We start from the raw sequence: 18,549 nt of genomic DNA on the forward strand, positions 1-18,549 counted from the left end.
GGAGAATCACCAGCTGGAGTCCAACCTGGGCTATAAACGGAGACTCTGACCCAAAAAGAAAGTTTGTGTAGCCAGGCAGTGGCGGTGCATGCCTTTTATCCCAGCACTTGGGAGGCAGAAGCTGACAGATCTGAGTTCAAGGCCAGCCTGGTCTACAAAGCGAGTTCCAGGACAGCCTGGGATATACAAGAGAAACCCTGTCCCCAAAAAACAATATATATATATATATATATATATATATATATATATATATAGAGAGAGAGAGAGAGAGAGAGAGAGAGAGAGAGAGAGAGAGAGAGAATTATGCCCTGAGTCTGGCAGCACACACCTTTAATCCCAGCACTCCAGAGGCAGAGGCAGGTGGATCTGTGTGTTTTGAGGTCAGTCTAGTCCACTCAGGGTTCCAGGCTAGCCAGGGCTATATAGTAAGATTTTGTCTCAAAACAAATAAACAAACAATACCCAAAACATCTGTAAATCTATCTGTGGCGCAAAAGTGGGAAAATAGTACTTCTTTTTCTTTTCTTTCTGAGAGTGGGGGAGGTGTCTCACTACATAGCCTTCCAAATGCTGGGCTTATTACCGGCAGAATAGTACTCTCGATTACAACCAAGCATCAATCAAACTGTTTTGATGCTATCAAAAAATCAAACGGGCCAGGCGTCGGTGGCGTACGCCTTTAATCCCAGCACTCAGAGGCAGAGGCAGGGGGATCGCTGAGTTCGAGGCCAGCCTGGTCTACAGAGCGAAATCCAGGACAGACAGGGCTGTTACACAGAGAAGCCCTGTCTCGAAAAAAACCAAAAAAAAGAAAAAAAAAATCAAACGGATTCACCGGTACAAAGGGTTGGCAGGTTTCAACAGTGTTAACCAGCTAGCATTAAGTAAAGCAGCACAGGGTGACATTCTGTTCTCTGACCAAAGGAAAAAAAAAAAAAGCATGTCCAAGGAAGCCCTGTACAGTGTCATTTTAAAAATCTAAAACGGAAAAATCAAAAGACCGTGAGGAAGCTCAGGCCCCCACCTCTCAGCCCACAGTGAGTTCATACATGCCCTATCCGGAGTCAAACACCAGTCAGGGAAAAGCCACGCGAGGAAACCCTGTGGGTTTTGGCTCCACGCCTCTCCTCCCCCGCTGCTGGAATGGATCTGCCCAGCGTTTCTCTCTTGGCTCACAAAAGGGGTCTAGGAGAACAGTCAGGGGCACAGTGGCGTGGATTGTCCCACAGCGCACCTCCAGGGACAACTCCACTGTGGCGCTTTTTAACGAAGTCCGAGTGGGAGGAGCCATGGCGGACGCGCTGAGGCAGTGAAGTTTCTAAGCCTCCCGCGTCAGGGACTTGGCAGTGTAGCCTTGCCTTCCCCGCCCGCCTCCCGTCGCTGGCCTGGGCGTCGCAGGGACTGTCCCGAAGCCTGTGCCCATGGCCGTACCAAGGTTCGCGAGCGTACTCCTCCATGGCGCCAGCGTCTGGCCGGGAGCAGTCAGTCGCACGGGCGAGCCACTCCCCCCCTCGGGAACGCCCACAAGCGCGGGGGCGTCGTACGCAGGCCAAGGAAACAATTGGTTCTCCTTGCTTACGTCAGGCCAAAGGTGCGTTCTTATTGGCTAGCCCGGCTGGCCACATCCGTTCACTTCAAGCCCTGGAGTCGACCAGTTAACTGCGTCTGGGGCGTGTGGGGAACGGTTTGTGCTTTAAAAGAAGATCCCTTCGAGATTGGTAAGCATAGTGACAAAGAGAGAGAGGGGGCCAGGGTGACAGACTTTGATCGTCTGTATAGCTCTGCTGGTAACGCCGGGGCGGGAGCTTTCTTTGCAAGCTTCAGAGGGTGTTGGCATGTGGGCACCCCTATCCCAGCGCCTTGGTTCCTCCCACTTTGCTGACTTAGAGGAACGTTGGGTGATCCCATTTCTGGGTTGCGGGTGTGATATACTTGATCCCTCCGGTGATTGGTGGAGCCTTGGCCTGGAGAGGAACTGGGTCTCTGTGTATCCGGTCCCCGGTGCCCCCGGTCAGTGAGTGATGGTGGTAGTAGTCCCGACCATTCTGTCACGTATCGCCTTCATCTTTTTTTTTTTCTTTTGATTTTCAAGATAGGGTTTCTCTGTGTAGCTTTGGTGCCTGTCCTGCATCTCGCTCTGTAGATCTGCCTGGAACTCACAAAGATCCACCTGGCTCTGCCTCCCGAGTGCTGGGATTAAAGGCGTGCGTCACCGCCACCCGGTTCGCTTTCATCTTTTAGCACTCATTTTTGTTCTGTCCTTCCAGCTACTGGTGCAGTTAGGTAGGTCGGGGTCAAATGAGCCCACGCTGTAGTGTGGTGCATGGTTACTCGATATCCTGACTGAAATGTTTATCGGATCTGCCCTTCATACTGTCTGTTGATTCCTAGGACTGGTCAGCAACCCACGATGCCGCTCCCTGTTGCACTGCAGAGCCGCTTGGCAAAGAGGGGCATCCTCAAACATCTGGAGCCCGGTGAGAAAGCTAGTAACAGAATGATGATCTACCATGTGCCAGTGTTAACAGACGTCTGTTATTCTGTTCTTTACCCCGCCCCCCGCCCCCCCCCCCGCTCCCCCCCCCCGCTCAGCCTCCTCCCCCTCCCCCCCCTCAGCCTCCCCCCCCCCCCCCCGCCCTCTTCGAAACCAGGTGCATGCCTAGGAGGCGCTCTATCATCATCCTCAGCCCCAAAGCACACACCTTTTCCCCCCTTGCGTTGCTGGGGTCAAACCCAGGCTCTTGAATGTGCTCAACTATTGAGGTACATCTCCTTGACAGGCTTTATTGTTGATACTCGGTATCTTGCATGGCCTGGCAGGCATCCCACTGTCAATCTAATTTCCTGATATCCATTACTACTGCCTGGTAAGTACTATGTGAATTAATTTAATCCATGAATCAAATGGGCACGGTGCCATGTACCAATAGTCTCAGATACTTAGGAGGCCGAGATATGAAGATGGCTTGAGCCCAGGAGATCAAGGCCAGCCATGGCAACTTGGTGAGACCCAGTCTTCAAAAAATAAAGCTAAGCAGGCCCGGTGGTGGTGTCATACTCCTTTAAAACCCAGCACTTGGGAGGCAGAGGCAGGAGGATCTCTGAGTTCGAGGCCAGCCTGGTCTACAAAGTGAGTTCCAGGACAGCCAGGACTACACAGAGAAACCCTGTCTTGGAAAACAAAAGCTAGGCAGTACTTCAGAGACAGGCAAAGAAGGATTACAGATGACAGCCTGGTTTACATAGTGAATTCCAGGCCAGATATTTTTTTCTTTTAAATACACACACCAGAGATGATTATAATAAATCCAAAGGGGGTGACTACTTGGTCATTAATTAATGCTTGAGACATGGTCTCACTCTGTATTTCTGGCAGGCCTGGAACTCATTATGGAGATCAGGCTGGCTTTGAATTCACAGAGATCTGCCTGTTTCTGCTTCCCTAAGGCTGGGTTTAAAGGAGTGCACCACCACACTAAGCCAGTACTTATTTAATAAGAATCATATATCCTGCAGTCTATGTTTCAAATACAGTGGCAGGGTGTTGATGTTTTATGGTTAAACTCAGCAGATGTAAGTGGTAATGGGCATTATAACCTATTAACATTTATTTGGGGCTAAGTACCCAGCACATATGTTATGCTAATAGACTAAAATGATCATCTATCAATTAGGTTTACTGTATTACTAGATGCTAATTACACATTATTGCCAATAATAATAAAATCTGGCATGAGGGTTTTTATTTTTGTGTGTGTGATTTTTTGAGACAGGGTTTCTCTGTGTAGCTTTGGAGCTGTCCTGGATCTCGCTCTGTAGACCAGGCTGGCCTCGAACTCAGAGAGATCTGCCTGGCTCTGCCTCCTGAGTGCTGAGATTAAAGGCCTGTGCCACCACCGCCCAGCTCTGGCATGAGTTTTAACCTATATGGTGTGTTAGGCACCAGAAAGTGCATCATACTATTGGTGGTGCTAGGGTATGAATCCAGGGTTTCAGGCAAACTCCACATCATTGTTGTTTCTCTTAAGTCTTTTGAGTACTGAGCCCACTGCTGATAGTTTATATTAGCAATAGCAATATGGATGATCATACCTGACATCTCTTTTGGTGTCACTGGGCTGGCATGTGCTTTTTTTTTTTTTTTTGGTTTTTCAAGACAGGGTTTCTCTGTGTGTAGCCTTGGCTGTCCTGGAACTGGACATAGCTCATAGAGATCCTCCTGCCTCTGCCTCCTGAGTGCTGCAATTAAAGGCATATGCCACCACCACTCGGCATGGCATATGTATTTTATTGTTATACCCACAGCTGGAACCTGTTATGGGCCTACTGATTGGAAGGCATTGGGCTGATAATATTTATTCCACTATCACCAGACCTCTTGCTGCAGGCTTACTATATGTCAGCCCTTAGAAGTAGATTCAGAGCACTGTTTGGACTAATTCCTTGCTATACATGACTCAGAAACCTATCACAGTTCAGAAGGTGAATAGATGAGCCATTATTTTTAGGCACCCCCACACACACACACACACACTGCTTTTCAAACCCATGTCGTTTAAATAGGTTTAGATGATACATGGCCATGTGGTATCTGAACTCAGGAATTAGTCAGTTTTTGAAGATTCTCTATCAACTCAACACATACCTCTATGTCTTCCACATCCAATGGTATAGATGTGAGTGGTTATGGCCCCAGGTCCTGGGTATAGAAAGAGAACTCCCAGGTTCTTAAAGTACTTTTCTCTTCCCCTGTCTTTCAGAGCCAGAGGAAGAGATTATTGCTGAGGACTATGACGATGATCCTGTTGACTATGAGGCCACCCGGTTAGAGGGTCTGCCACCGAGCTGGTACAAAGTGTTTGACCCTTCTTGGTGAGCCTACCACCATGAGGCAGGAGGGACGGCTGGCTTTTCCCTTCCTGTGTTAATCCCTTATTGTGGGCTCCATAAGGAAGAGATCTGCATGTGGAGCCATGGGGCTGATCTAAGCAGAGGTTGGGGAGACAGTTGGTATCAGGGACATCTATGTGTGCTGATACTCCCTTCCCTTTTCCTGCCCACAGTGGACTCCCTTACTACTGGAATGTGGAGACAGACCTCGTGTCGTGGCTCTCACCACATGACCCCAACTTTGTCGTTACCAAATCTGCCAAGAAACTCAGGAACAGTAATACAGGTGAGTTGGCAAATGCAGGGGTGTCTTAGTGATTCTTGCAGTCTCAGAGAGGGGCTTTTCAGGACTTCTGTGTTACCACAGATACCGAGGACAAGTTGGACCGGAATCATGAGAAGTTGGACAGAAATCATGAGAAGCCAGACCGAAGTCACGAGAAGCCAGACAGGAGCCATGACAAGGCAGAACGGAACCATGAGAAGTCTGAGCGGGATCGAGAGCGGAGCTATGACAAAGTGGAGAGAGATCGGGACAGGGAACGAGATCGGGACCGGGGCTATGAGAAAGCAGAGCGGGAAGATGGCAAAGACCGGCGCCACCATCGCAGAGAAGAGCTGGCTCCTTACCCCAAGAGTAAGAAGGGTAAGCAGATCAGGTTGGGACTTGAATGAGTCAAGTGAGGTACCAGGGCACAGAATGGAGCGCATGCCTAGACCTGGGCTCCTGGAGAGGCGTGCTGTCGGCCATGGCATCCCCTGGCACCACTGCTTCCTGGGCGGAGGGGCTCTATGATCAGGGGCTCCTTGGACCTCAAGGGAAGAATTTGACCAGCTACTTATTTCTATAGCAGGGAGCCGGAAAGATGAAGAGTTAGACCCCATGGACCCCAGCTCATACTCAGATGCACCCCGGTAAGTGAACCCCCCTGCCAGTCCTCTTATTTCATGATTGTCGCTGTGCCTGTGAACAGTAGCCCTCCTCTTGTATTTCTTCCCATTCTTTCCTTGGGCAGGTGGGGGGTGCCCACTACCTCCTTTGCCTGTCCTCTAATTCTCTGCTGTCCCCAGGGGCACGTGGTCAACAGGACTACCCAAGAGGAATGAGGCCAAGACCGGCGCAGACACGACAGCAGCGGGGCCCCTCTTCCAGCAGCGCCCATACCCTTCCCCAGGGGCCGTGCTCCGCGCCAATGCCGAGGCCTCCCGAACCAAACAGCAGGACTAAACCTTTGTCCCCGGAAGCTTTGGCCCCTCACTTTTCTGTCTTTCGTCCTTGCCGCTCTAGAGATAGGACCCAGAGCTTTGCACATGCTGAGCAATTACTCCACCAATGAGCTATACTCCTGGCCCCTTTATTAGTTTTTGGTTTTGGTTTTTCAAGACAGGGTTTCGCTGTGTAGCTTTGGAGCCTGTCCTGGAACTCACAGAGATCCACCTGCCTATGCCTCCCAAGTGCTGGGATTAAAGGCCAGTGCCACCACTGCTCGACCCCCTTATTGTTTTTAATAAAAGCTTTTTTTGTGCATCAGATCCATGAGGCTTGAGTGCTTCCTTTCTTCATTCGTTCTAGGCTTTCCAACCCAAGTTGACAAGATGCAAAACACACTTTATTTGCAGAAACTCACCTAAGAAATACTGCAAAGATAGCAGGAGTTGAGGCGGGCCCATTAACAGAGGTTAGTCAGGTCAGCCCTATGTGGGGCAGGGTTGGTGGGGACAGGGAGTTCCCATGTCTGCCTCACCCCTAATACTGATAGAGAGTTTAGTCCCAGCTGGGCCAGGGCAAGAAGGGAGATCGAAGGCAGGCCAGCGTCTTCAATTCCAGCAGCTACGAACCCTTCACCTTGGTGAGCAACCTGTGGTGGAAACGGGAAGGAAAGAGAAACAGCAAGCTGGGGTGGGCTGGCAGCTGGGTGTCCTGAGCAAGCGAGGGCGGTAGTAGTAAGCTAGGAAACCTGGGGTTAATAATGGTGCTTGTGTGGAGAGAGCGGGCCCCTGGGTCAGAAAGCTACACATGGACTAAATAAATACAACATCTTTATTTGGCATTGGGTGTCCTGACATATGTTCATTACAGTTCCTTAGAAAACAACTCCCCCCAAAAAAATCAGAACAAATTAATCAAAAATAAAGATCCAGTGGCCCTATTTACATATAGCAAAGACAGCCCAGGCACCTCCCATGCGTGTATTTATGCGTGCGTGTGCGCGCGCGCACACACACACACACACACACAGAGACATACACACACACATACGCACGCACACACATCTGGGATACAGTTAAGGAGTTAATAAGCTTTGGGGAGTGCAGGGGTGCAGGTTCCATGATTCATCAATTCTGACACCCACCATGAAGTAAGGGTGTTTTAAACAGCCAATGGGCTGCAAGAGTGGGATTGGCTGCTTTCTTTTTCCTCTCTGGATGTTTCAGAAGATAATCCTTCGTCTTTGTCTCTTCAATTACACGAGATTCAGCCACTTCAAGGACCTCCCCTCCCCCCTTTCCCAACACTCTGGATCATTAATCCGATTATATCACAAACCCCCAAACTTTGAAAAGCGAACAGTGCTTATTGCACTCTCCCCCAGATGAGCTGATGCAAAATTCTCAGCTTGTGCCTCTCTCCTCACTCCAGGCACTTACAACAGGCTGATCTTCCAGGGTCTCTCTGCAGCAGGGAAAGTGCCCCAAAGCCACATCAGAGACCAAGCTGTTGACAATGATCCAGGGTGGTGGTGCAGGAGAGAAGGCCTCATACAATAGGAAATGGAACCCCACGAGGAGTCATTAGAGTCGTTAGTCGTTACTGAAGAACTGCAGGGCTTTTGTCCAGTCTGCTGGATGGCTGGGATGAACTGTCCCAGGCATGAGAGACAGGACATCCCCAGGAGAGGGTCGTGGGGAAAAGCCTGGAATAGCAGTACCCCAACCCTGTTCCCAGAGAGGTTAGCCTGGGGCAGAGGAAGCAGCTCTATAAAGCTCCTTCAGGAGAGGGGAATCCATGTACCAGGAAGGGTTCATGTGCCATTGGGCCCTAGTTCCATATCCCTCTAGAAGTATGGGAGAAAAACAACCCTCGAACCCCACAAGAGTCAGGCCCTGGCAACAACTTTGAACCTGCAGAAGCCCAACCCCCTCCAGCCCAACCCCCTCCCCTGGCTCCCCCAACCAGCTCTCACTTCACCAGCACTGACTTTGGCAGAAAGGGCTCCGTGATGAGGTCTCCTCGAGAAGACAGCTGTGGTGGTGGCGGCTGCCCAGGAGGCTGCTGGTGAATGCAGGGCCCAGAGGCAGAGGCAGAGGCAGAAGCTATGGCTTTGACTGCACCTCGGGGAAGGCTGTAGAGGTAGACAGCACCAATGACAAGCCCAGCGCCCAGGGCAAATAATGGGTCCAGGTGGAAGCCAAAGAGGCGAATGGAGGCAACAGTGGACAGCACAATGGACAGGGAGGTGGCAAAGCCCTTGAGGATGTTGTCAGCGTACTTGACAACAACAGCCACCAGTAGCCCACCGAAGGCTTGGTTTAGTACCACACCCCAGACAGCAGGCGTGTACCCAAAGAAGAAGCCTCGACGGGCCACAGCAGTGCCCTCAGCCCACCAGAGCCCCACCAGGCCCAGTGCTGTGCCAAAGAGGCCTAGCTGTAGGTTGCGCAGCCACACAGAACCTGAGCTGCCTTTGAGGATCTTCTCAAAGTATACCCCTGCGAAGCCTGAGGAGAGACAGGAGGCCACAACAGCTGCTAGTCCTGCCCCGGGATTCTGATCCAGTGGCCGTGGGCCACCCCCGCCAGCTTGCTGTGCCTGGACAATGGCAACCCCAGTGAAGAGCAGCAGCAGAGAGGCCCACTGCAGGCGGGAGAGGCTGCGGTTCAACATCAGCACGGAGAACAGTGCCGTGGTCAGGATCTTCAGCTGATACGTCACCTGCAAGTTGCGTAGGAAAGGCACTGAGGGCTGGCCCCCAACTCCCAGAAAGTGCAAGGGCTGGGGGACAGCACCCACTGTGGGCCTTCAGGCACAATGAAAAGGATAAGGTGGGGTCCATGGCAATAAAATTAACCACCGGGGCGGTGGTGGTGGTGCACGCCTTTAATCCTAGCACTTAGCACTCGGGAGGCCGAGCCAGGTAGATCTCTGTGAGTTCAAGGCCAGTCTGGTCTACAGAGCAAGATCCAGGAAAGGCACCAGAACTACACAGAGAAAGTCTGTCTCAAAAAACCAAAATAAAATAAAATAAAATAAAAATAAAAAAATAAAAATAAATAAAAATTAACCAACCACTGACTACTGACTAATTTGTGGCTAAGTAGTTCCCAAAGACCCTCCCAGAGAGCTAGGGATGTAGTTCAATTGGTCAAGAGCTCACCTAGCACACACAGACTGCTGGGTTCCATCCCCAGCACCAGATGCAGTGGTACACACCTGTAATCCCAGCACTCGGAGAATGGAGGCAGGAGGATCAGAAATTCAAAGTCATCCTTGGTTGTGGATAGTCAGAGGCCAGTCTGGGCCGGAAATCTTCTCAACAAAGAACCTCCCAGTGAGTTACAAAAAGGTAGCAGTGCCATGATGTCCCAGGCCACACCCAAATCTACAACGCAATCCTATTTTCCCAGCTATATGACAGGGACACATCACCTGTCCTCTCTGAGGCCTGGCACCATCTCTATGAAGTAAAGCTGAGGTATGTAAAACCCCCTCCAAGTAGGTGATAAACAGGAAGCTTTGTGATGAGGGAAGTCTTCAGACAAATGAATCAACAACAAAGCCAGAAAATACTTGTTGGTTACTATGTGTCCAGCCTGGGTCTAGGCACTCTAACAGAAACAGTGCATTTAATCTTCACAGCTACCTTGGAACTGAACACCACTATAATCTGCAATTTAATGATGAGAAAACTAGACCTGGTGGCCCATGACTGAAATCACAACACTTAGGAGGTGGAGTAAGAATCATGAGTTCAAGGCTAGACTGATCCTGTCTCAAAAAACAAACAGCAAATAAAGGCTGAAGACATAGCTTAGCTGGGAGTTCTGCTTAGCAGGCACCTCATAAACAGGGCCCTGGTGCTACACACCTCTAATCCCAACACTTGAGTGGTTGAGGCAGGAGGATCACAGCATATTACATAACAAGATGATGGGCAGCCTGGGCTACATAAGACCTTGTCTAAAGAAAACAAAATGAAATAATAAAATAAAATAAGGATGGGCAGAGAAAGGTAAGTGACTGACCCCCCCCCCCAAATCACATGGCTAGAAAGCAGCAGCACTGGGATTTGAACCCAGCCAACCTTGCTGTAGTATCTAGGTCCTTTAATCAACCTTTTGTATACAAGACTATCCACAGATGCCACAGACTTATCACTAAGCACTCAAGGATTCTTTCCAGGTATTTCTTTGGGTGTATACAGATGTTTTGCCTGCATGAATATCTGTGCACCACATGCATGGCTAGTGCCTTTGGAGGTGAAGAGGGCATCAGATCCTCTGAAAATGGGGCTACAAATGGTTGTGAGTCCCCGTGTGGGTGCTGGGAATTGAACCTGGGTCCTGCAGAAGAGCAGCTAGTGCTGCTCTCAACTGTTGAGGCATCTCTTAAGCCCCAGGAAAGAGTTTCTTTATGCAGTCCTCAAATCCCAAATCGTCCCGCTTCAGCCTCCTGCGTGCTGGGTTTGCAGGTATATACCACCATGTCTGGCCACAGGCCTATTTTCCGTTATCTCAGTATCCCCCCATTCCCAATTTTGACACATACGGAAGCCAAAGTTGAGGGAGTTCCAAGAACATTCTGAAAGTGACATAGTTCCTGCACTTTGCAGACCACCTCCCTCCTCCCGTCTGTATCTCCCTCTCCTGGTTCCCCGGGAGCTCTGCTGGGCTGGGGGCTCACCTGGAAAGTGGCTGCTGGCAGGTTGGAGATGGCGACATACTGGAGGTTATTCTGCAAGGTATAGATGAGAGACGGCACTGCAAGCTTGAGTGTGTCCACATACTGCACCAGGACAGCCTCGTGGAGGAAGAGAACTAGGTGCTTCACATTACCTATGCGGGAGGAGGGTCTGCTGAGCATTGGCCCAGGCTTGGCTCCTCTGTGCACCTCCCAGTCCTTGAACTACTCTTCCCTCCTAGCAGCTCAGTTTCTCCTACAGTAGTACAACAGAGCCAGTAAGAATTGAGTTGGGCATGGTGGCGCACGCCTTTTATCCTGGCACTCAGGAGGCAGAGGCAGATGGATCTGGTTAGTTTGAGGCTAGCATGGTCTACAGAGTGAGACCTTGTCTCAAAAAAAAAAACAAAAAAAACAAAAAACAAAAAAAAACAAGCACTTGACATTGTCTGTACAATGAAATAATTATCAGTAACCAGAAGCGTGACAACATAGAGCTTCTAGGTTCCTGGGCAGGATTATACAACTATCTCTCAGAAGGGAGGTTTTAGACTTTTTTGTTTGTTTTGTGGTTATACCCAGGGCCTCACACACCACTGGGCTACACATCCAATCCAAGGCTTTTAGACATCCTAGCTCCTTAACGGTCCATGAGCCACTTGAGGACAGAATCCATTTCCCACCAAACAGATCTTTTTCTCAGCCCTAGACACAATAAGCTGCCCCTACCCTATGGATGAATGCAGTCTTTTTTCCCCTTTCTTCTCAAAACAGTCTCTCAATGGAACCTGGGCTGGCCTCAAATTCTCCTCCATCCTCCTGCCTCAGCCTCCTGAGTATGCACCAACATGCCCAGATGAATGCAGTCTTTTTTTCTTGGAGGGGGTGGGTTGAGATATGGTCTCACTTTGTAGCCAAGACTGGTCTTGAACTCACAGAGACCCACCTGCCTCTGTCTCACAAGTGCTGTGATTAAAGGCGTGCGTCACCACACCAGGCTTTGCAGTCTTGACCATTAAGTAGAAGTCTGGTTAAGAATTTCTCCAATTAGCCGGGCGGTGGTGGTGCACGCCTTTAATCCCAGCACTCGGGAGGCAGAGCCAGGCGGATCTTCATGAGTTCAAGGCCAGCCTGGGCTACCAAGTGAGTTCCAGGAAAGGCGCAAAGCTACACAGGGAAAACCTGTCTCAAAAACCAAAAAAAAAAAAAAAAAAAAAAAAAAGAATTTCTCCAATTAATTAACTGAGCATCATTTCCTATGTAAAGCTCACCACATTTTTATTTTGGGTCTTGATTAAATTCAAGACCCCCATGTGTGCTAAGCACATGCTCTACCAACTGAGTTCTACACCCAGCCCTCCATCTTACTATTATTATTTCGTTTAGACAGATTTCATGTACCCCAGACTGGCCTTGAACTTGCTATGGATCCAAGGATGAATTCATCTTTTAGGTTCTACCTGAGGACAGTCACCCCTAGAAGATCTCCACAACCACTGCACAGGGTCCTAGGAATGCCTGTCTGATGCTGATCCATAAAATTCTCCCCCTTGCCCATCATAGCACTTATTTCAGTAGTAATGAATGGATTTTAACCTCATATTTTCCAGGTGTTAAAAAGGTAACGTGATGTATGTACCTTAAAACACATCACAAGTCCTGCAGAGCTATAACTGCACACCCTAAAAAAGCTCATTCATATTTCTGTGGAGAATTATGTGGCTATTCACACAAAAGTGGAAAACTCAAAACCCAGGTCTACCAAGAGCTCTGCATCAGGTTAGGGTTAGGCTGCTTGTTATTTTGGTTTTTCAGACAAAGCTTTACCGTACAGCTGAGGAAAGACTCTTATTCCAGTGCCAGGATCACAAGCACACAAGAGCTTTGCCTTTTGTAGAGATGGGGATGGACCCTAGGGCTTTAGCACATGCTGAGCTAGTGTTCAACACTGAAGGCTACATTATCACCAGCTAATTCAAGGAAAAGCAAATTGAGCATACACAATGACGTGCCTGTATCTGTAACACAAGCTACCCCAGAGGCTAAGGTAGGAGGACCATTTTAGCCCAACAGTTTGAGTGTAAGATTGGTCTAGGTAGCACAGTGAGTGAGGTCTTGTCTCAAAGAGGGAAAGGGAGGGCAGATCAGGTAGGCAAACAAATTAAAATTGTGGATCATCATGGTGGTGCATCCCTATAATCCTAAAATTTGGGGAGGAAGAACCAAGAATATCAGGAGTTCAAAATCAAGCTCAGCTACAGTGTTAAAAAACCAGCCTTGGTGACCTGAGACTATCTCAAAAAATCAAAGTAGGACCAGCAAGATGGCTCATCACAGTAAAGGTGCTTGCTGCCAAGCCCGATAACATGAATTCCATCTCCAAGACCCATATGAAGGAAGGAGAGATTCAATTCTTTTAAGTTGTCTACTGACTTCCACATGCATGCATAGCACATGGATGCCCAACTCACAAATTAATGATGATGATGATAATAATAATAATAAATTGTGGATAAAAGCTATTGCTGCTGAGTGGTAGCAGCGCATGCCTTTAATCCCAGCACTTGGGAGGCAGGCGGATCTCTGAGTTCGAGGCCAGCCTGGTCTACAGAGTGAGTTCTAGGACAGCCAGGGCTACACAGAGAAACCCTGTCTTGAAAAACTAAAACAAAAGAAGGCACATTCATTTGAACAGTGATAAACTACATCTTTTGGGTCTCTGATTTTATGCTTGAACATGTGGAAGACAGAGGCTGATGTTGGGGGTCTTCCTCTCTCATTCCCACCTTACTTTTTTTTAAAGATTTCTTTCTTTGTTTTTGTTTTTGTTTTTTTTTTTTTTGAGACAGAGTTTCTCTGTGTAGTTATGGTGCCTGTCCTGGAACTCACTCTGTAGCCCAGGCTGGCCTTGAACTCAGAGATCTGCCTGGCTCTGCCTCCTAAGTGCTGGGATTAAAGGCGTGCGTCACCACCGCCCAGCTTAAGGTTTCTTTTTCTTTTATGTGTAGGAGTGTTTGTGCACATATGTATGGTACATATGTATGCAGGCATAGTTGTGTACCATGTGGGCATGGCCCACAGAGGCCAGCAGAGTGTTGGATCCCCTGGAACTGGATCAACAAATCTTAGCCACCGTGTAGGTGCAGGGAATAGAATATGGGTCCTCTGGAAGAGGAGCAAATGCTTTTAACTTGTGAACCATCTCTCAACCCCCACCTTATTTTAGTTTTTAAGGTTTTTTTTTAAAAGTATGCATATATGTTGTGTCTGTATACATGTGTGAAGGTGCCTGTGGAAGCCATAGGCATTGGATCCCCTGGCACTGGAGTTATAGGAGGTTGGGAGCCACTTGAACATAGGTGCTAGGAACCGAACTCAGCCTCTGCCAGAGCAGACTGTGCTCTTAACTATACGGAGCCATCTCTCCAGTTCTTTCCACCTTATTTTTTGAGACAGGGCTGGATATTTCAGCTAGATTGGCTGCTCAGGGAGCCCACAGAACCTGCCTGTCCTCTGCCTGTCCCTGAACTCACAAAGATGAACTGGGATTAGATGCATGCCACTATGCCTGGGTTTTATAGGGGTTCTGGAGCTTAAACTAAGCCTTCATTATAGCACAGCAAGCTTTTTACCCATAAAGCCATCTTGTATGGTACTGGGGATTGAACCCATGGCCCTGAACAAGCTAGGCAAGTGCTCTACAGCTGAGCTACATTTCCGGTCCTTTAATTGTATGACGTGTGATGTGTATGAGTATGGGCATGCACATTCCATGGTGCAATTATAGAGGTCAAAGGACAACTTAGAGGCAAAAGTCAGTCCTCTCTTTCCACCACGGGTCCTGGGGATACAGCAGGCTGTCAGGGCTTGCACGGCAAGGGCTTTCACCTGCTGAGCTATCTCGCCGGTCCTATGTTTTATTTTGAGACCGGCTCTTACAAAGTTGTCCAAGCTAGTACTGAACTTACGATCCTTTTGCCTCAGCTTCTCAAGTAGCACCATCAGGTCTCGGCTTTGCTTTGTTCATTGGTAGTTTGGGGGTGTTTGTTTTATTTTTTATTTTTATTTTTATTTTTTGGTTTCTTTTTGGAGACAGGGTTTCTCTGTGTAGCTTTGCGCCTTTCCTGGAACTCACTCTGTAGACCAGGCTGGCCTTGAACTCACAGAGATCCTCCTGGCTCTGCCTGCCGAGTGCTGGGATTAAAGGCATGCGCCACCATCGCCCGGCTTGTTTGTTTTATTTTGAGACAGGATCTTGCTTCAGCCCAGGAAGACTTGGAATTTATGATCCTCCTGCCTCCTACATGCTGGGATTACCGGTATGAACCACCATACCCAGCTTTATTATTATTTTATCATGTATGATCTTTATTACGCTTCCTTTTTTAGATAGATTTTCAGATAGTTCAAGCCGTCCCAAAGGTGACCTTGAACTTCTGATCCTTCTGTCTTAGATTATAGGCACTTATCACAACTGGATATCAAACCCAGAGCTTTATGTATGCTAGGCAAGCGCTCTATCAACTAAGCTACACCCCCAACTCTAGGTATTATATTTTCATTTACTTCTTGCTTGTTTCTTTCTTGAAGCATGGGAGCCTTGAATTCATGGAATTAGTTGATGCTCTGCCTGGGTATGCTGATCGGTTGTGGTGACAAGTACATGACACTCCAGCCAGCTGGTCCTGGAAAGGTGCAGCTATGTAAAAGATAAACAGATGGCAGTGGGCACTGAGGGCACTGATGCTGCTTCATGACAGGCTGGCCAAGAGTTGAGAATAGTCACCTTGGGTAATGTGCAGGATTTTCATATTTTATTATTCTTTCTGATTGTGTGTGTGTGTGTGTGTGTGTAATGGAATTCTCCATTTTACAAAGTTTTTCTTTTCTTTTTCTTTCTTTCTTTTCTTTTTTTTTTTTTTTTTTTTTTTGAGACAGGGTCACATATAGCTCAGGATAGCCTTGAACTTCCTATGTTATCCTGAGCTCCTGATCTTCCTGCCTCCACCTTCCAAGTGCTTTTCCTATAAGCATGCATCACCACACTTGGCTTCCATAGGAGAAAGTGAAATCTTTGAATCACCCTGAGTATTCTGTTGCCTTGTGGACAGACCATCTCACTACTGCAGTTTCCAGGTGTATGGGATACACAAGTGGTGATGCAACTTCACACAGCTGGAGTGGCAAGGAAGCTTAGATGCACTTACACACTCCCCAAGCAGTTTCAGACATACCAGTATACTCTCCCAGCAAACAAACCTCCCAGGTGCGCTTACACCCAGGGAATCAGACCAGCCGACCCCTTCCCTGACTCATACCCCTCTTCTGTGCGAAGAGCAGCAGGAGACAGGTGACACCTTTGAGCACTTCAGCCATGACTACAGCAGTGGTGGCAAAGAAGCGGTCCCCAGGCAGTGTGCGAGCGTATCGGATGCTAAGGATGAGGGAGGCATTCTGGACCACCAGCACAGCTAAGGATATGTACTTGAGGCGCCGGTGAGCTGTAGGGAGTGGAAGGAACATAGAAGGATGGGGTCAGAAGCTGTCAGGGTGGGGTACAGCCACCCACCTCACCCCTCTTTTCTCAATCAAAAACCTCTCAGCCACTGGAACTTCCTCTGCCTGCCCATCCTGACTCAATGAGAGTCTGATTCCCTACCTGATTCCACACTCTCAGCTACTGACGAATGTGTCACACAGGGAGAAGTGGGTACCACTCTGGCCAGCTCTTACTCTGAAATCCTTGCTAAGGTGTGAGGAAATGACCTGGGCAGGCCCTGGACACACATATTCACTTCTTCTCCCTCCCCCAGGAAGCAACGCTTTCTCAGACAGCATTCCCCTTATTTATTGAATGCTTACAGTATGCCTATCACTGCACTAAGGGATTTACATGGATTCCCATCATTTGGTCTCTGAAGGTACTTTGAAAAATCCCATTTTGTGGATGAGTAAATTGAGGATTTATATGAAGTGATGTTTCTACTTGAAGGACTGTCCCATAAACGAAATAATATCCCAATATAATGAATGGGACCATTGTTTAAGATGTCCACCTCCTCAGGACTGTCCTATTTTCCCATTTCATATAATGGTTACCCAATAGTCTGATTACCTTAATCACATAAGGAAATCCTTCCCTACTGCATATAGTCTCTCTCTGCTGTACACCCTCCTCCCAGCCAAAGAATAATTCTTTGTTCTACCACAGTCACAATGAGCTCTCTCTGCTATATAGGACTTGGCACCCTCAGAATGTTCTTTCCCTGACCTATAAGGAAGAAACCCTCCCACTTAACATAAATAGAACTATCTCCATTTGGATGGGACATCCCCAGAACATTCTCTCCATGTAATGAAGGACAGTCTCATGCTCAAAATGGATCCACTAGTCATACAAGGATGTGCCCCACCCTGACAATTTATAAGGTCCCTTTATAAGGAAAAAGCCACCACCCTAAGAATCGTCTCTCCCTTCTATAAGGAAAAACTCCCACCCCAGAATCGTCTCTCCCTTCTGCAACTAAGGATTGTGCACACCCCCAGAACATTCTCAGTGGTCTTAGCCTCCTCAAAGGAAATTCCCTACACATTCATAACAGTCTTTATTTCCAAGTCCAGTGACACCGTCACATACACCCACAAAACGACCGATTCCTACCCGCAACCTACAATGGTCCGTTCTCTCCTCCCTTCATCCCACAACATTCTCACACACACACACACACACACACACACACACACACACACACGTAGATCCGTTCACAGGAGATGCCGCTGTCACTTCAATCAAGGATCACTCCACCCCTAAGGATCCCGACCTCCGCCCTGCCAACTGTTCTGCCTCAGGTCATCTCACCCGCTGTAGCGGACCCAGGTTCCAGCGCGCCCGCGGACACGGCCCCTGGCCCCGCCGCCGCCGTGGTGGATCCGCCAACCCCAACCGCTGCCATGTTGGCATCTGCCCGTGCCGTCCCCTCGGCAACAGCAGGCTACTTCCGTATCCATCACGTCCGCTTCCGGACCTCCGGAGTGGAGGGCGGGGCATTAGCTGGGGCTGGAAGGTGGTGTACTTAGCCCGTTCCCAGCCTAATTCTAAAATGGTGGTTTCGGGCTTCCCAAACTTCGTCCAAACTGGAGACCCAGGGTGCCGCAGAGCCCATCGCCCGCAGCTTTTACACATCTCCATTGGCCCGCTCGCGACACTAGACCCGGCCCATACCTCCCGTTTGCCCGCCTTACTGACCCCGACTGTCCCTACCACCTGCCCAAGCCGCCCCGTGCTCTCATTGGTTCCGTGGCTCCGCCATCTCGGCTTCTTATTGGAACCCTCAGATGGCACCACCCTTCTCCCATCAGAAACTCAGTTTTATTCCCATCTCCCAGCCAGGTCCCGCCCTCTAAGGGCCGTAAGCCAACTGGGAGGAACCGGACTTTCGAGAAGGCGGGACAAGCGAGCCACAAGCCTGCGGCTAGATTCACTGTTGAACTAGAGTAGGGAGGGCTAGTCACCGTAATAGAGAAAAATGAGGAGCAGGGCTCAGGACAATTGACGCCAGGATTAGAGAAACCTAGGGAGGTTGAGTTGAGGAAGATGCAAAGGAGGAGCATGAAAGTAAAGACAAAATTAAGATTTAAAGTTAAGAGCTACACAGAAAGTGCTAGAAAGATTCCACTTGGAGCCTGGGATTTATTTTTGTGCAAGTAAATCCCAGCACTCCAAATTTGTGGCTAGCTTAGGTTTCAAAAGACCCCATCTA

The 18,549-nt window shown here is 48.8% G+C and overlaps 2 protein-coding genes across 2 annotated transcripts; one reads left to right on the top strand and one right to left on the bottom strand.

Moving 5' to 3' along the window:
- The first annotated feature begins 1,684 nt into the window (after positions 1-1,684).
- Pqbp1 (polyglutamine binding protein 1) lies at positions 1,685-6,423 on the top strand. Its single transcript, XM_059250708.1, has 7 exons — positions 1,685-1,718; positions 2,392-2,477; positions 4,761-4,872; positions 5,064-5,176; positions 5,258-5,536; positions 5,742-5,805; positions 5,962-6,423. Exons 2-7 carry the CDS (start codon positions 2,411-2,413, stop codon positions 6,116-6,118), a joined length of 792 nt encoding a protein of 263 aa, XP_059106691.1. The 5' UTR covers positions 1,685-1,718; positions 2,392-2,410; the 3' UTR covers positions 6,119-6,423.
- Positions 6,424-6,478: 55 nt separating this feature from the next.
- Slc35a2 (solute carrier family 35 member A2) lies at positions 6,479-17,929 on the bottom strand. Its single transcript, XM_059250707.1, has 5 exons — positions 17,649-17,929; positions 16,108-16,290; positions 10,793-10,944; positions 8,091-8,824; positions 6,479-6,749 (listed from the first exon to the last, which is right to left on the bottom strand). The coding sequence occupies exons 1-5, from the start codon at positions 17,740-17,742 to the stop codon at positions 6,722-6,724; spliced, it is 1,191 nt and encodes a 396-aa protein (XP_059106690.1). The 5' UTR covers positions 17,743-17,929; the 3' UTR covers positions 6,479-6,721.
- Positions 17,930-18,549: the final 620 nt, after the last annotated feature.

This window comes from Peromyscus eremicus, chromosome X, assembly GCF_949786415.1.
Source record: "Peromyscus eremicus chromosome X, PerEre_H2_v1, whole genome shotgun sequence".
Taxonomy (NCBI): domain Eukaryota; kingdom Metazoa; phylum Chordata; class Mammalia; order Rodentia; family Cricetidae; genus Peromyscus; species Peromyscus eremicus.

Coding starts and splice junctions, on each gene's coding strand:
- Pqbp1 (XM_059250708.1), top strand. CDS start 2,411: ATGCCGCTCCCTGTTGCACTGCAGAGCCGCTTGGCAAAGAGGGGCATC. Junction 5,177..5,257: donor ACTCAGGAACAGTAATACAG/GTGAGTTGGCAA, acceptor GTGTTACCACAG/ATACCGAGGACAAGTTGGAC. Junction 5,537..5,741: donor TTACCCCAAGAGTAAGAAGG/GTAAGCAGATCA, acceptor TTATTTCTATAG/CAGGGAGCCGGAAAGATGAA.
- Slc35a2 (XM_059250707.1), bottom strand. CDS start 17,742: ATGGCAGCGGTTGGGGTTGGCGGATCCACCACGGCGGCGGCGGGGCCA. Junction 10,945..16,107: donor GCTCTTCGCACAGAAGAGGG/GTATGAGTCAGG, acceptor CCTCCCGCATAG/GTAATGTGAAGCACCTAGTT. Junction 8,825..10,792: donor TGCCAGCAGCCACTTTCCAG/GTGAGCCCCCAG, acceptor CGCAACTTGCAG/GTGACGTATCAGCTGAAGAT.